We start from the raw sequence: 14,932 nt of genomic DNA on the forward strand, positions 1-14,932 counted from the left end.
TGCGTAGTCGTGCTGCTGACCGCTGTGCACTCTTGCTCCGTGCCGCTGTGCTTGTTCGCCCAGCGCAAAAAAGTGCTCTCCGCGCCCTAGTTTTACGCTGTACGGTAAAAATATCAGTTGATTTTATTTCCTTAGTACCTATATTGACTTCGCTGACTCTTCTCCCGCCTTCAAGGGGCCTTATATTTTCCTACTGGCGTACCAGTCAGCGAAGCGTCGCATGTGAGCTTGTGCAGCGCTTGTGTGAAGCGACCTTGACTTGGAGCTAGATACAGTGTACAAACAAACCAAGTAAAGAAAGGCACATTCTTCCATTCACAAACGTGTCCCGGCTTCGTTTCAACTAAGCGAACGAATTGCGACGACCCGTCGGCGGCCGGCAGACGAAACGCTGGGCCGACTGACTCTGTCTGAAGGCCGGGGAGCCGTGCAGTAGCGCAGCCAGCCAATTGCCAGCTCATCCCCTCCTGACGTCACACGAAAACGCCACAGAAAATGGGCGAGCGTAAAGAGAGGAGGACAGCATTTTCGAATTAGTTTTTCTACTAAATAAAATCGCGTAAATGCGCCTAGAGTGGTCGAAACATGGCCTGGGGACTCCGGACTACAATTTGCGCTAGTAATCCCGCAATGTTTACATATCACTTCAGTGTCCCTTTAAATTTCGTGCCTAGTTCTCCGTGAAACTTCGTTACATTGAAATTCCGACAAACGGGACTTTGCTACACAGAGGGCGAATATACATGGTGCGCATACACTTGAAGTTACAGAAAATTCCGTGGTTCGTTACATCGAGGGTTTCGTTACATTGAAGTTCGTTACATCGAGGTTTAACTGAATCACTTTTCTCTCGATTTGCACAGTTTTTCCTCCGAAAAAATCCCACGTGTGAAACAGTACCAGGTCAAACCCGTTTAGAGCAAACTGCAATATGCACCGCGATTAGTTCGATATATCCAATAGTTCGATATAGCCGAACCTGCCTATAACGAACTTATCGTTACAAGTTCGCAATCCGCGGGAGCCCCCCTCCCCCTCCTCAACTCCACTATCCCTGCATGCAAAAATGAACACAGTAAAGTAGCCATTACCATACCCAAAATCATCCATTTGTTGCAAGTAATAAAGCGACTTTCCGCCTTAACTGCCTACTTTGCAAAAAAAGTGGTGATTTTTGTATTCACTTTCGTTTTGGTGGCTTCAACTAGCATAGCATTCTCTACATGAAACATTGGTTGCACCAGTTCGAGTCCGCGTCCACCAAAATCCAAGAAGCATTGGCAGAGCATATCGACTGCCGAAAGCGCTTCATTATAAGCGTCGGACGGCTTTCACTTGCGACATCATCGGGAACGTTGGCGAGCTCTCCCCGGAACATTATTTTTTTCCCTTTTTTTTCCCCCACAGTTCACCGATGCTGGTGTCTTGGTCCGGATTCGCTGAGTGGGCGGGTTCCGTCGTGAGTCCCGCGCGTCGAGAAACAGTTACGGAAAGTGTCGGGCGTCACGTCGCTCCTTGCAAGGCGCAATGTCTCAGTCGCGGCTCTTGCTCCGTGGTCGCGGCCAATCTACATCTCAATCACCACTCCGAGACCATGCATTTCGACGGCCATTCTAGGCGCGAAGAGTTCGATATATCGGATGTGAACTTCGTTATAAGGAATATGTTTCCCATGTATTTCCGTAACTGAAATATTTTTGTTCGATATATAGCATAATTCACTCTACCCGGATTCGTTATAGCCGGGTTTGACTGTACTTATAAAAACCATAGAGGCCCAATTTCAACAAATAAATAACAGTTTTCCCATAATTCCCCACTTTTTTTGCCACAAGTGGTATCGCAGTGATGTGAAATTCTTAAGAGGTACACCCCAGCATATACTGCAGCCAGGAAGATCATTTCTTTTGCGCTGTGAAGCTGAATGTTTAAGCCATACAATATGGGAAGCAGATTTTGCATTTTTGTGTTTCAGTAGCTGTTTAATTAGTGTCATCTCTAACTGGTTAGCAGGAGTACCTCAAGCCTAGAAGTTAGAACTGATGTAAACGTGTCTGTGATTGCAAAACAAAAAAAACTGCTTTCCCATTTCATTCCCCACAAGTTCTGGTATCTATCCGTGCCTTGCTGGTAATCTTTTGTTGAATATTTTTTTCCCTATTGTTCTCAGGAACAACCAGAGATGATTTTTAATTACCTCAGAAAAAAATTGCCTCACATCAAAACTAATTGTATATTTGAAATCAGCTAAAAAAACTGAACAAGCCCATGAAGTCTCATCAAAATTACAGTAGAATCTCGATGATACGAATCTCGCGGGACCGCGAAAAATATTCGTATCATCCGAAATTCGTATGAACCAACACAGACCAAAAAATTGAGTGCTGAAAAAAGTTTTCGTTTATTTCTTTTCTTACTTTCGTGTGAACAAATCCATGATTTTTTCTGCTTTTTTTAAACCCCCACGTCACAAAGCAGTCCTTTCTGGAGCGCGTAACGCTTCGCCAAACTTCGCGCTTGTCTCCTCACTCCCGGTGTCCAAGCTCGCTACACGCCACAACAGTCAAGAGTGAACCGCATGGTGCGTTTTTGCACGCGATTCGCACGCCTCGGCTTTGCACGCGCTGTATTTTCAAGGCCGCACTGACGATTTCGCGCCTGCGGTATCTCCTGCCTCGGTCAGAAAAAGACGCTGACGACTTGCGAAACGCTCGAGACAGCCCGCTGGCTCCGCCCGAGATGTTTAGGCTTAGCACTCCGGCAGATATTTTATGGGCGCTTTCACTAGCGGCGTGGATGGTGTTTTATAGTACCGTTTTCGCCCACATTATCAGCTCCTTTACTGCACAAGAAACTTCGTGTCTGCCTTGAGCGGCATTTTAAAGAGCGGCTAGAAGCAGTCGCTCATGCGGCCGTGCCACTTCGTGGCCGATGCCACCGCCGGCCGCGGCGCGCGCAGCGTGCGAGAGGTTTCGCGGCGCGCATGGGGTGTGCGGGGCGCGTTTTCGCGAGCAGAAAACAACAGCCCGGCCGTTTCTGGAGAAAGAGTGACAAATGGGGAGAGAGAGCCGTCACTTGCTTGTTCGGCAGTCGGGCGCCTCGCCGGTTCGTTCGTATCATCCGCCGGGCCGCGCAGGTCCGTTCGTAACAGCCGAAATTTTTCCCATTGCAAACAATGCAATTTTGCCGGGATTTTTCAGAAATTCGTATCATCCCGCAATTCGTATCACCCAGAATCGTATCATCGAGATTCTAATTTGGAAAGCAAAAAAAAAAAAAAAAAGGTTTCTAAGACCAGTGTGCCTCCTTAAAAGCTTGTGCGCTCCTTATCAGACCACCTGTGTTTTCCCATTGTTCTTTATTGACCTAACTATTGCATTGCAACTGGATCCTACAGCGATACTGATACTGACTAGGAACCCATTGTCTCCACAAGTTCAAAATCCCAACCTGCCAAAGTCCACTTCAACTCAGCCCTTTTCTGATGGAGGCGAAAAGCCAAGGCGCCATGTGTTAAGATTTCAGCACACGGTAAGGGGCCATGCAGATAAAATACATGTTTGTTTTATTCAAAAAATTTCGTGTTCCCTGGTGCCCCCAGCGCTTGTTCAGAAGCAAACAATGTTTTGTTCACTGAGAAATTAATCAATTTTAAGTCAAAGTTTTGATTCTCCCACCAAATCGTGAGTTTTTGCGACATCTGCGACGACATCACAAGAACCGCTTTGCAGCCAATTGCGAAGCCTTGTTTACCGTTAGTCAACCTAGATGACGCCACCATACTACGGTGGGCTGTTTTCTGCCTTTGTTTTTGACCGTATTTGTACCTGGCTTGTTTTTGTTAAGGTAGAAAGTAATCGTTTCGTGAAACACGGTGTTCACTCGACAAATATGGTCACGTAAAACACCGTAGCTTACACCAATCGACCAGTGTCGTCTGAGACAACCCCAAAGCGCCACAGTGCTGTGCAGCTAAAACAGCATAGTGCGCGCAGTACCAACAGCAGTACGCATCTGTGGCTACGTGTTTACGTGTACTTGATGTCAAACAAATCAACCAAACAAATGCATCTACACGTAAACGCATGTTTACGTGTACTTGATGTCAACCAATGTTTACGTGTACTTTCGCAGCTTCCACTGTTTGCCGCACCATTCTTACTGCTATAAAAAGAATGTGCCCTAAATGTAAGCGCAAACAGCTCGTTTGTTATAAGCCCTGTCTAATTTGCATTTGCTTTTGGCGGTCTCAGCCAATCGCACAGCTGGGCACATGGCATCGTAGGTTCCATTGCGGGAAATGAGCTAGTGGGCCGCACGGCCATTCCTCTTTTCCCTAATTAAGTAGCTTATCGGGCAAAGTTTACGTTAAAAGTGGTGTCGGCATGATTTTAATGAGGCAGTCTTTCGAATGAACCAAACTAGTGTTTTGTCTGCGCGGCTCATCTAACGTGCGCCGAAATCTCAACACAGGGACAGTTTTCACTCATCATCTCCACTTGACAAGCAACCACCAAGGCCGGGATCGCACCCGCATCCTTGCCCTCAGCAGCGCAATGCCTTTGCCACTGATCCACCATGGTGGGTCTTTGACTCTGTGTCAAGAGATTACCTGTTGTCCCTGCGAGTTAGTGGAGCGGCCAGAGTGGCTTCGTTGCAGTAGGAACTCGGGCTTGGGCGGGGGCGTCGGCGCCGTTGCACTGGCCTCACCCGAGTGCGCCCGAGGTCGCGGGGGCAGGGGCGGTGGGGGCGGCCCCTGCTCCTGCTCCTCGCCACCCTGCACTGGGGCTACCCTGAAGCAGGGCGTGCCGGCAGTTGGGGTGGCCCCGTCGGGGGTCAGGCCCTCCGAGGTCAAGCTCGACGGGTCTTCGCTGGGCAGGCACACGGACGAGGAGAGGGACGAGCTGGACTGCGAGGGCGGCAGGTCTTCGCCTTCGGCGTGTGGCGCCAGCTGTTCAAGCGCTGCACGGGCAAGGTCAAATCAAGGTCATGGTTTGGGCAAAAATAAGACACCAGCCGTACGATTCTGAGATAAAGAAAATAACGTCACGTGTAGACGACTGTGCAAAAGCGAGCAAAACACTCAGCGAGGAAAACAACCCACAGTGGGCGGCGGTGGAAATGCTAACCCACTGCTTTCGGTAGGCCACCCACCTAGATCTAACTGACCCATTTGAAATGCGCGCCTGAGGAACTAAAAACGGCCACTATGCAAAAGCACAGCCAGTGGTAGCAGGTCGCACCACCGCCCTCCTGGTTCTGTGAAAAGGAGTCTGAACAAGTGGCTTTGAAGTCTCAAAGATTGCCAGCTATGTGCAAAGTCTATGCTTGCGCTTGTCACTTGTTATTTTGTTTAAAGGGGTCCTGAAATGCCTTCCGCCGATGCATGGATGTACATGTAACCAAATAAAGCAATGTATTAGCAATCTCCTCCTGCAAGAATTTTGTTAAAGCGATGAGTATTAGCTGAGAAATCGTAAATCAAAAACCGCGAATTATCGTCGCGCCGTATTTCCTCCTCCTTTCAACTGTTTCTTCGCTGTTGGCCTCCCCTCCCATGATGCTCCGCTCCTCAGCGGTGACGTACTTCCGCTATTGCGCTCCCACAGACTGCCGTCTGCTACGGGCCAGCTCTTTCGGCTTTTTCATCTCTGTAGACACCATGGACACAGGCTGGAAAAGCGAACGAATGACCTGGCCGCATGTGTGCGGCCTGGCCTTGCCCTTTCGCGGTGTACGTAGCTGCAGGGCTGCAGTTGGTATCGGCGGCGAACTCGCAGCCGCGTGGGGAGAATCGTGCGCTCGTTCCCTTTGGTGCACCGCGCACTGTTTATCCAAAAAGCGCGGTCTCAGATGTGGCCCCGCTGGTGCCGGGTGTTATTTTGCGGTGGTTGTAATTCCTACTACCGGCGGCATGTGAAAAAAGACATTTTCAACCGACACAGAACCCGTGCACAAAACGCTCCGGATCGGATCGCTTTATCAGCGGCGATGAACGTGAAGGCGAAGAGCAAACCAACGCTGCACTCGATCAGCGAGAACCCGTGTTCTGACAAGCTGCACCCATGTGTTGCATTCAACACTGACGGGAAAGCGTTTGTTTGCACTTGTTTGGATAGTCGTAAAATGTCCAAACACTCCGGAACTCCGCTAGCAGATCAGCCGGCGAGACATTTCGGAAAACATTTGACAGATGGCGCCGTATGCATTAGTGTGTCGCTACGCAAAACTGATGAGACGCTCTACTAAAACTCCCATCGCGGTGTCACGTAGCGGGACGCAAAAATTTAGCGTTTAGCGTATGCAAAGGCCACAAACGCTGTACTAAAACTCTATTAGCAGCAAAATAGCGTGCGTATGTGAAACCGCTTGCGTTTACAAAGCTGCACGCCGAGCGCGTACGTTTCAAACCTAGTGACATCGTTTAAATACACTGGCAAGCACAGTGTAACGTAGTCAGATATCAACCGTATGCTCAGGCGACAAGCAAGAGCTTGTTTTATGTGGGGCTGAGATGGCGCATAAAGGCCCGTTCGCACTTGCGACGAAAGCGAGTGAGAGCGGCAGGAATTCCGTCGCTTTGTCGCGCGACGATCGTTTTTGTCGAATGGTCGGGACAAATTTTGGTTGCGCGACAGAATTCCCGTCGCTTTCGCTCGCTTTCGTCGCAAGCGGGAATGGAAAGTTCTGCCGCTGCCGTCTGCTACGCAGCTCGGAGGTAACCGCGCGATCTGCTCGGGCCGGATGAACGCGCACACTCCCGCACGGCAGCGCCCCAAGCGGCAGACGGCCGCGTACATCGCTCCCGGCGCCCGCCTGGAGCCCGCCCTCGGCACACTAGCCAGTATATTTCAGGCACTATAATGGAGGAAAGATTTTTTGCTTCCGATGAACCTAGTTCTTTGCCCCTGTGTTTTTAAATACGTGAAGTGGTTAGCACGTCGTCCTCACGCAGCTCTGTATCGTCGTAGCATCGCTGATTGTCCGAACGAAGCTTGCAGCTAAGCCAATGCAGCGACCGAAGCTGTGTGTGTGTGTGTGTGCATCGCCTCCTGTGTGTTGTGGACGCGTTCGTTTCGCGATGAAATGCGACATTGTACTTCTGCGGGTGGATAGTGCTTCCCATGGACTGGATTATCTTTCTCGACCGACGTACCACTCAACCTCGCATGGGGTATGTGCAGTGTGCCTGGCTAAAAGCCTTCTCGCTTGCGCGCCAGAGTTGTGACTTGCTGCTCGTCCCCGCAAACCGGGTGTGAGGTGAGTGCCGTATTTACGACGGGCAGGAGGAGGCAACTCATCGTCTGTCAATCGCGGTTCAGACTTGCAACGCATGTTGTGACGTTGCGTTCGTTCGAAACGCATCTCTGGATTGTTTTGAAGTTGAATAAAATGTACGCGTCAAACCCGGGCATTCGGCTCAGGGCGTTCTCTGCGATTGCACCAAAGAAGTGCCACGGGACTTTCTTTATGGTACGTACTCACGTAAGATAAAATCCACGTCGTGTTATGGCCGTGTTGCATTCAATACAAACGGTTAAGCGTTTGTTTACACTTGTTTCGTTTGTCGTAAAATGTCAAAGCACTCCGGCACTCCGCTGGCAGATCAGCCGGCGAGCCGACGCTGAGCAGACGACTCATCTCTTTGCCGGAAGTGCGTGAAAAAGCCGCCCAATAGCAGGATGTCTAGCTCATGACGAACATCTGGGAATCGATGATGTAGACATGTGAAGATGGCGGCGTCCAAAAACACGAAGGAAAGGGTGAGAAAAAAGCGACAAACTTTGCAACAAAAGTGTGAGCTTTCCGCTGCGCGTAAAAGAGTAATACTTGGCACAGGTGACGTTGGCGACCCAATCTAGCGATTGCGCTAGTTCATTTAGTGTGCTCAAAATGCCTTTCAGGGCCCCTTTAAGAGCTTTCACTTTTCTCTACACTGCGGCACCACAACACCTGGTATTTGTCCAAAAAGTGCCTCAAGAAATTGGCACCGTTTGTGGAGCACATCAGCATTGCAAGGGCAAAGTGAAAGCCCATTTGCTGCCTCAAACCGTTCTACAGTCCTAAAACTTAGCATAGAATACACCGCAGTTATTTCTTCGAAACAGAAAAGGCAACACTTACGTCCCCAGCCAGGCTGTGGGCTGCGACGCACCGGCAGGCTGTAGCCCTCCTTGGATGTTCTGACGTCCCCGCAGTACTCCGGCAGGAGGTACAAGGCGGGTCCGTCAACTGTTCCGGCCACGGGCTTCAGAGGGTGCGGTGCCTGGACCACATAACCTTGAACTGGCGACCCCGCGACCTTGCGCGGCGACCTCGCCGTGACCCTCGGCGACACCGGACTCGACCCCCGCCGCGGCAGCGTCCTCACCGGAGAGCCCGGGGCTCCGCCGCCAGTGCGGAAGTACTGGACCATGGCGGGGTCCTGCGGGTGCGAGATGGAGTGGCCCCTGGGGAGGGTCATGGTGTCCCAGTCGCTCGAGTAGCCATCATGGTAGGGCTGCCGTGCGGCGGTCGGCTGCACGTACGTCTCCTGGTCGCTCTTGTAGCCGAGCTGCTCCTGCGAGTCTTCCGAGACGAGCCGGTGCTGGAACTTCTCGGCGAGGCTGGCGCGCGATGAGGGCGGGTACTTGTCGAACGGGCGGCGAGCAACGCGGTGGGGCGAGGTGGTAGCGTCGCCCCACCGCGACTCTATCATTTCGTTGGCGTAGTGCTGCTGCTGCTGCTGCTGCTGTCTTGCGTGATCCCAGGAGGCGACAGGACTGCGTGGCGGCGCTGAAGAGTGGGGTGGGTAGTGGAACGCGTTGTTGTACTGTGGTGCGGGAGAGTGGTGCGCGGAGGCGTGGGGCGATGATCCTTGCTGCGCTTGCGCTGCTGCTGCTACGGAGAGGTGCTGGGATCCGGGATGATGTGGCTGAAGGTAGAGGTGGTCCTGGCCGCCCGCGACTACGTGTGGGCTGGCGGGTGGATGCGTGTAAAGCTCAGGAGGCGCGGCGAGGCTGTGGGTGCTAATGTGGGGCACCGGGCTGGGCTGCGGTGGGTTCGTTACGGCTCTGACGGTTTCTGCATCACAAGACCCCGAGAGAAAGCCGTTCTCTTACAACACGTGAAGACGTCGAATGAACTCCCCTCCAATAGTGCAAGGACTCAACCAAGGCTCGGAACAAACAGCTCCTGGTTAGAGCTTCTACTACTACGGTAGCTGACCGTTTTTTCAGACTCCGACAATTCAGACTTGTGGGATATTTCAGACTTTCCGTGGAACCGCCAGTTATTCCATAGGAGTAAAGATTCATGGATTTTTCGGACTGCTCTTTTATTCGGACTATTTTTTTCCGTTCCCCTCCAGGTCCGAAAAATCGGTCAGCTACTGTAGTATACACCTGTGCAATCTCACCGCTTGCAGAATGGAACGGCTGAAGGGGAATTACAGGTGCCAATTAAATGCTTGCCACATTTAAACGCAGGCAGTTCAATTCTTTTACAAGAAGTCTCGTACACTCACCCCCTCTGGAGCTTTTGTATGGTGTATGTCATCCAAGCTAGTCTGCTCGGCAGATTACAGAGCTAAAGCCACCGTATTCCATGTACAACTTAACCCAAACATGCACTTAGATATTCCTACATGTCTTTGGTATACTAGAATTGGATGCTAAATCAAAACTGCGTAAGCGTCAGCCTATTACCATATTCTACTTATTATACCATAATAAAATGTTTCTAAGGCTTTCTACCTCGTTTCAACGCTAAATTTCACTAGCAATATACTCACACGAAGCTAATGTCTACAGCTTAATTTTTCCTTTCATAGTGCCCACAGCTGCACATTAGTAACTTCTACATCTTACAAGCCATTGACTAACTGGCTTGATTCTCCCCACATTGGGTTAAATGGCAAGCTCAGTAGGAGATAGTGTTCCTGCATTAGACTTGAGGGCGTAAAGTCCCATCACATCCGTCACAGATGATGGGTCCCCTGATAACTGCACAGTGTCAGCTACAGTGAAACATGACAACAGCAATAAAAATTTCGTGACGTAGGCTTAATTCAGCTCCATTAAAATTTGTTTGTTGCGCATATAAATTTTTAATTTCCTCTTTCCCTTTTTTTTACCTTTTTTTTTTTCGGCAGCTTACATGTCGCAAACAGAGTTGCCAACTTTTACCAAGAACCTAAAGTGTGTGGCCTGTGAGGCCGCCGAAGACCCGCTGATGGGTATGCCCAAAGCTCCCTTTGTTGCTGTGCACTACAGGTTTTCCTGCTCGATTTATTCCAATCGCCGTCCAATCTAATCCAGGCACTAGCCAATTTAATTCAGGTGCCAAATAGTTTAGTCCAAATGCCATCTAATTAAATCCAGGTGCCAGCGAATTCATTCTGGTAGCAAACCAAATTAATCCAGCTTGTTCAGGAATGTTTTGCGCGAAACAAGGAGCAGCTTTGCAGACTTTGTTGCGTGTGGTATAGTGAAAACGGGATGTTTCTTGATCCATTATATGTAAAATATCTTATGCACACAGCTTAATGGACATTTACTAGTGCTGTATTCGGGTGGTCGTTTTAGAGCGCTCTGGAGCACTCCGGAAAGCGACTCCATGTTCGGGGTGGTCGAAATAGAGCGCTCGACCTATGTTCGGTCGGTCGTCTCAGAGCGTCGTCCTCCACTCCGACCGCCTCCGACGGCTCTGACTCCGAAGTGGGAGCACCGCCGAAATCTGGAGGCGATTGGGTCACGTGACCCCGGCCACCACGGCTCGCCCCGCTCGCCCATACTCGCCTGCCTAGTTGGTGTTCGCTGAGGTCTAGCCAGTGGTTTGTTGTGGGAGTATTTCGACGTTTTTGCTTCTCGTGCTATTACTGAAGGCCTCTCCGCATCATGTCGAAGTATACATAGCTTGCATGTGACGTCCCCACAGCCCTTTCTGGAGCACCGCTCTCTGCTTTCCCAGTGCTACTCGAGATCGGAGGGGGAGATAAGTTCACGGCCTTCCACCGTGCAAGCGGTGCTCCAGGATGGCCGCTACAGTGACGTCGGTGCAAGCTATGTATAGGGGAACCGTCTCCGCTGCTTCTGCAGCTCGAAATCGACGCCGAGGAGGACAGCAGCTCAGACGACGATGACTGTTCGCCACAACGCCTCCTGTGTTCAAAGTGCAGGAATATGTTCCCAACTTTGGCTTGCACCTAACGCGTCCGATGTGGAGGCCGCCATTTGTTGAAACACCTGGGCCGGCCTGGCTGTTTGCAGTTGCCGTGTTTTTCCCGCCGGGGCGCCACCGTCGCATGCTGCTCCAAGATTGGGTATGCGTTCGGTTGGGGAGCGGTGACTCTTGCTCAGATTGGGGGAAGCGGCGCATCTGCGTACTCCGAGTTGGAGTATCAGAATACAGTATAACATGCACAGACCAGAAGAGTGGTCCTGTTTGATCCATTTGTGCCGTACGCGACCGTCTGCGAGATCGTCAGAAGTATCGTCTCCTTGCGCATTGTGACGCCAGCAGACTTGCCAGCATATTGTGATGCGAGCAGGCGATAGTTCTGATGCGAACAGAGGATACTTCTGACATGAGTCATTGTTTTGACAGTTATCGTTTTAACCGTTTGACAGTGGATTAATTTGGTTGTCTACCAGATTACATTCGCTGGCACTTGGATTGAATTCGCTGGCACCTGGATTAAATTAGATAGCACTTGGAAGAAATTAGATGGTGCTTGGATTAAATTAGCTGGCATATGGATCAAATTGTATGGAAATTGGATTAAATTGAGTGGGAAAATCTGTACCTTTCAAACCCTTGTGGCTGCTGTGGTGTGGACAGCTAAATTGCTCCTATAAGGCTGCTACTGCTGAGCAGCCAACAGCCATATTGTAAATACCTGGCATCTTTCTTTATGTGCTTAACACTCCTTCACAATGGAGAGAGGTGTAGCCCTGGCTAATGCCAACCTAGCTCTCAATAGCTTGCCACAAGGCAAACACCAGTATTTGCAACACAAACACCGCCATACTGTGTTTGAAATTAGCACCTATCTACAGTACAGCAACGGCTGCAGATTCGATGCCAGGTTATGCTCAAAATTGCAGAGGGGGAAGGCACAATGCCGGGAATGTTATTTTTTGCTTCAAAAGAGAGTTTTGCAAATGACGAGATTGCAAAGCTGGAACACTACAAAGCATGCAGCAGGCAACATCATCTACCCAATGTTGATGGGTTAATGAGATGAGTATGACGCACGCAAGAACAATCGTGCAACACTTTACATAGAAACAGCATTAGGAATTGCTTAAAAAGCTCTTACTGAAATCAACAACATCATTACAGGAGCTGAATCAGTTGTAGAAATGAGTTGCTTAGCTTATGATCGAAATGACACACAACAGCAAAGCGAGCTTGTAAAATAAGCAGGTTCGCTGTTTTTTTTTCTATTGAATCCTGCAACAACAAACACATAAGGGTAGGCAAACTTTTTTAGGGGGAGCCTAATACCATAAAAACAGACAATCTCAGCCAAATGTCGAACTTATTATAGGGGGACACTGGTTCTAAAACAACTTCTTTAAATTTTCAAGTAAACTTAGTGAAACTTGTCAGCCTTGCTGCTTTTTTCCCACTGTTTTCAAATATGCCATTATTTTTTCAGCTGGTCAATTAGTTCCCAAGATAATTAGAGATAATTAGACATTTTTGGTCAAAAAATAGACAAAACGGTGTTGGTCACAAAACTGTAATCTTCATATTTTCCAATACTATGAACCCCGGTGAATGCAATAAGGGAAGCGGCTCTTTGATGCATCGCTTGGAACTAATTTTACAGCTCATTAAACTTTGGTGTTTGAAATGGGCATTCAAAGTGGTTCCTTGCCCCTGGTGCCACCAAAGTTTAATGAGCTGTAAAACTAGTTCCAAGCGATGCATCAAAAAACTGCTTCGATTATTGCATTCACCAGGGTTCATGGTATTGGAAAATATAAAGATTACAGTTTTATGACCAACACTGTTTTGTCCATTGTTTGACCAAAAACGGCAAATTATCTCTGATTATCTTCGGAACTAATTGACCAGCTGAAAAAATAATGGTATATTTCAAATCAGTGGGAAAAAAGCAGCAAGACTGACAAGTCTCACAAAGTTTACTTGAAAATTAAAAGAAGTTGTTTTAGAACCAGTGTCTCTTCTTTAAGGGAACATCAAAACGTTTCACTGCAACAATGGCTTTGTTTTTCCAGCCTCCTCATTGTTGCAGGGTTCAACTGTTTGGACTTTAGGCGCGGCCATTGGCGAGAACAAGGAAGCGCCGCTGGCCGTGCTGGGTGGGTGTTTACCTAGGTCAGTGCACATGGGGATGTTGTTGTTGGTTGCAAATGAGGTTTGAGCAGGCTGGTGGCAGGCAAAGCTTTCGGCGGGTGCGGTGTTAATGTCCTGTGGCTGGTGCCTTAAGATGCAAGGCTCGTGCTACAGAAAAAAGACGACAATACGGTGAGGGGTGGTTAGCAAATGAAAAAGAAAAATGATCGACAACAGGTCAGAGCCTTGGGGCACCTCTCCGACAGCAATTTGCACTGCTTGGTCAAGTCCGTCGCAAACAGCCAGCTGCTTATGTAGGCATCAACAAACTTAAAAAAAAGTGCGGAAAGATAAAAACGACATATGCAGACATCGATGAGTAAAGCAGTGCTGATGATGGAGTAAACCAGTGTCTCTTTATCTCACAGTTCACAGTCCAGCATAACTGTCCTGAAGCGTGACAAGAATTATGATATTGTAAAAAAAATATCTGCAAGAATGTCCCACCCGACGAGCATTTGAAGTTCTAAACACAAATTACAAGTGCTAAAATACTTAAGTCCCTTCACTTCCGAGTTTCGTTATCACAAAAACTTTGTAAGACACTTTCCTTCCGTAGGTTAGCTAGATTTGCCCGAAATATTACTCTTACCATTCTTACTATTTTTGCACATCATGAGGCCTATAGAAGCTATTTTCTGTCAGGTATAAACTGGCTTTATCTCCTGACTTATCACTAGATGATTGTACAATAAAGATTAAGCTTCCTAAACCAATGAGAAATAATTAAATTTTTTTGTTTAGGATCCCATGAGAGTATAACGTGCCACATACAAAACTTGCACACATTTTGTAATTTTTTAAGTAACAATGAAGCAGGAAAAATGTTCAAAAGTACCCAAAATCAAAACAACTTTTTCAGCCCCAAATATCACAGTAATTCATTTGGAGCGGTATGAATAACAGAGATATTGCAGTAATACATGGGTCTATACCAGCTAGTACGAAATTTGTACTTGTGGAGAATTTTACTTGTCTGACTGCAACATTAAAGGAACCCTAAAGCACTTACCATCGACTACTCGGAATGTATTTTGGGGTAAAGTCTATTGTCCAGCAATATCCTCCCGCAAGGATTATGAAAATCCCTTCACTATCACTGAAACTACGCGCGATGAGAAATCGAGCACAATTGTTCCCTCTCAACTCGACCGCGGACAACGCGATGAAAGCTGCAAGCTCTCTACTGGAGAGGGGGGCGGCTTGCGGCGTTCTCTTCAGCGGCCTTTGATATATCACAGGCTGGGGAGTTTTCTCCTTTTCTCCGCAACGTGCAGGGGTCTATTTCCGGTTTGGTGCCACAAAAAAGCAGGCATGGCTGCCTGCTCGCAAGCGTGCACTCAGGCTGGTAGGGCGTTTTTTAAGCAACAAACATCGGTTGCCGAGTGGTCTCGTTGAAAGGGGAATATTGAGTTCATCACTCAAACTCCGCGCGCACTCAAAAGCACAAAAGAAACGCCAAAACTCTGCGTACCGATTCAGGCATAGAAGAGGTTGGTACACAGCCCTGACGACGGCGTAGCGTCACAAGAAATGCGAGAATAAGCCATGAAGTTGACCAGCGACAGTCAATAGGACAGCCATG

The 14,932-nt window shown here is 48.7% G+C and overlaps 1 protein-coding gene across 2 annotated transcripts in view; it reads right to left on the reverse strand.

Annotated features, from left to right (window-relative positions):
- Positions 1-14,932, reverse strand: part of LOC144163018 (uncharacterized) — a 67,341-nt gene that overhangs the window by 12,341 nt on the left and 40,068 nt on the right. For both annotated transcript variants that reach the window (XM_077693793.1, XM_077693794.1), the window contains exons 17-19: positions 13,326-13,455; positions 8,125-9,063; positions 4,613-4,962 (exon numbers count right to left, since the gene is read on the reverse strand). In XM_077693793.1, coding sequence (XP_077549919.1) covers positions 4,613-4,962; positions 8,125-9,063; positions 13,326-13,455 — 1,419 coding nt within the window. The remainder of the gene's footprint in view (positions 1-4,612; positions 4,963-8,124; positions 9,064-13,325; positions 13,456-14,932) is intronic.

The sequence above is a fragment of the Haemaphysalis longicornis genome, unplaced genomic scaffold, assembly GCF_048455015.1.
Source record: "Haemaphysalis longicornis isolate Haplotype H1 unplaced genomic scaffold, Haemaphysalis longicornis Haplotype H1 scaffold_12, whole genome shotgun sequence".
Lineage (NCBI taxonomy): Eukaryota > Metazoa > Arthropoda > Arachnida > Ixodida > Ixodidae > Haemaphysalis > Haemaphysalis longicornis.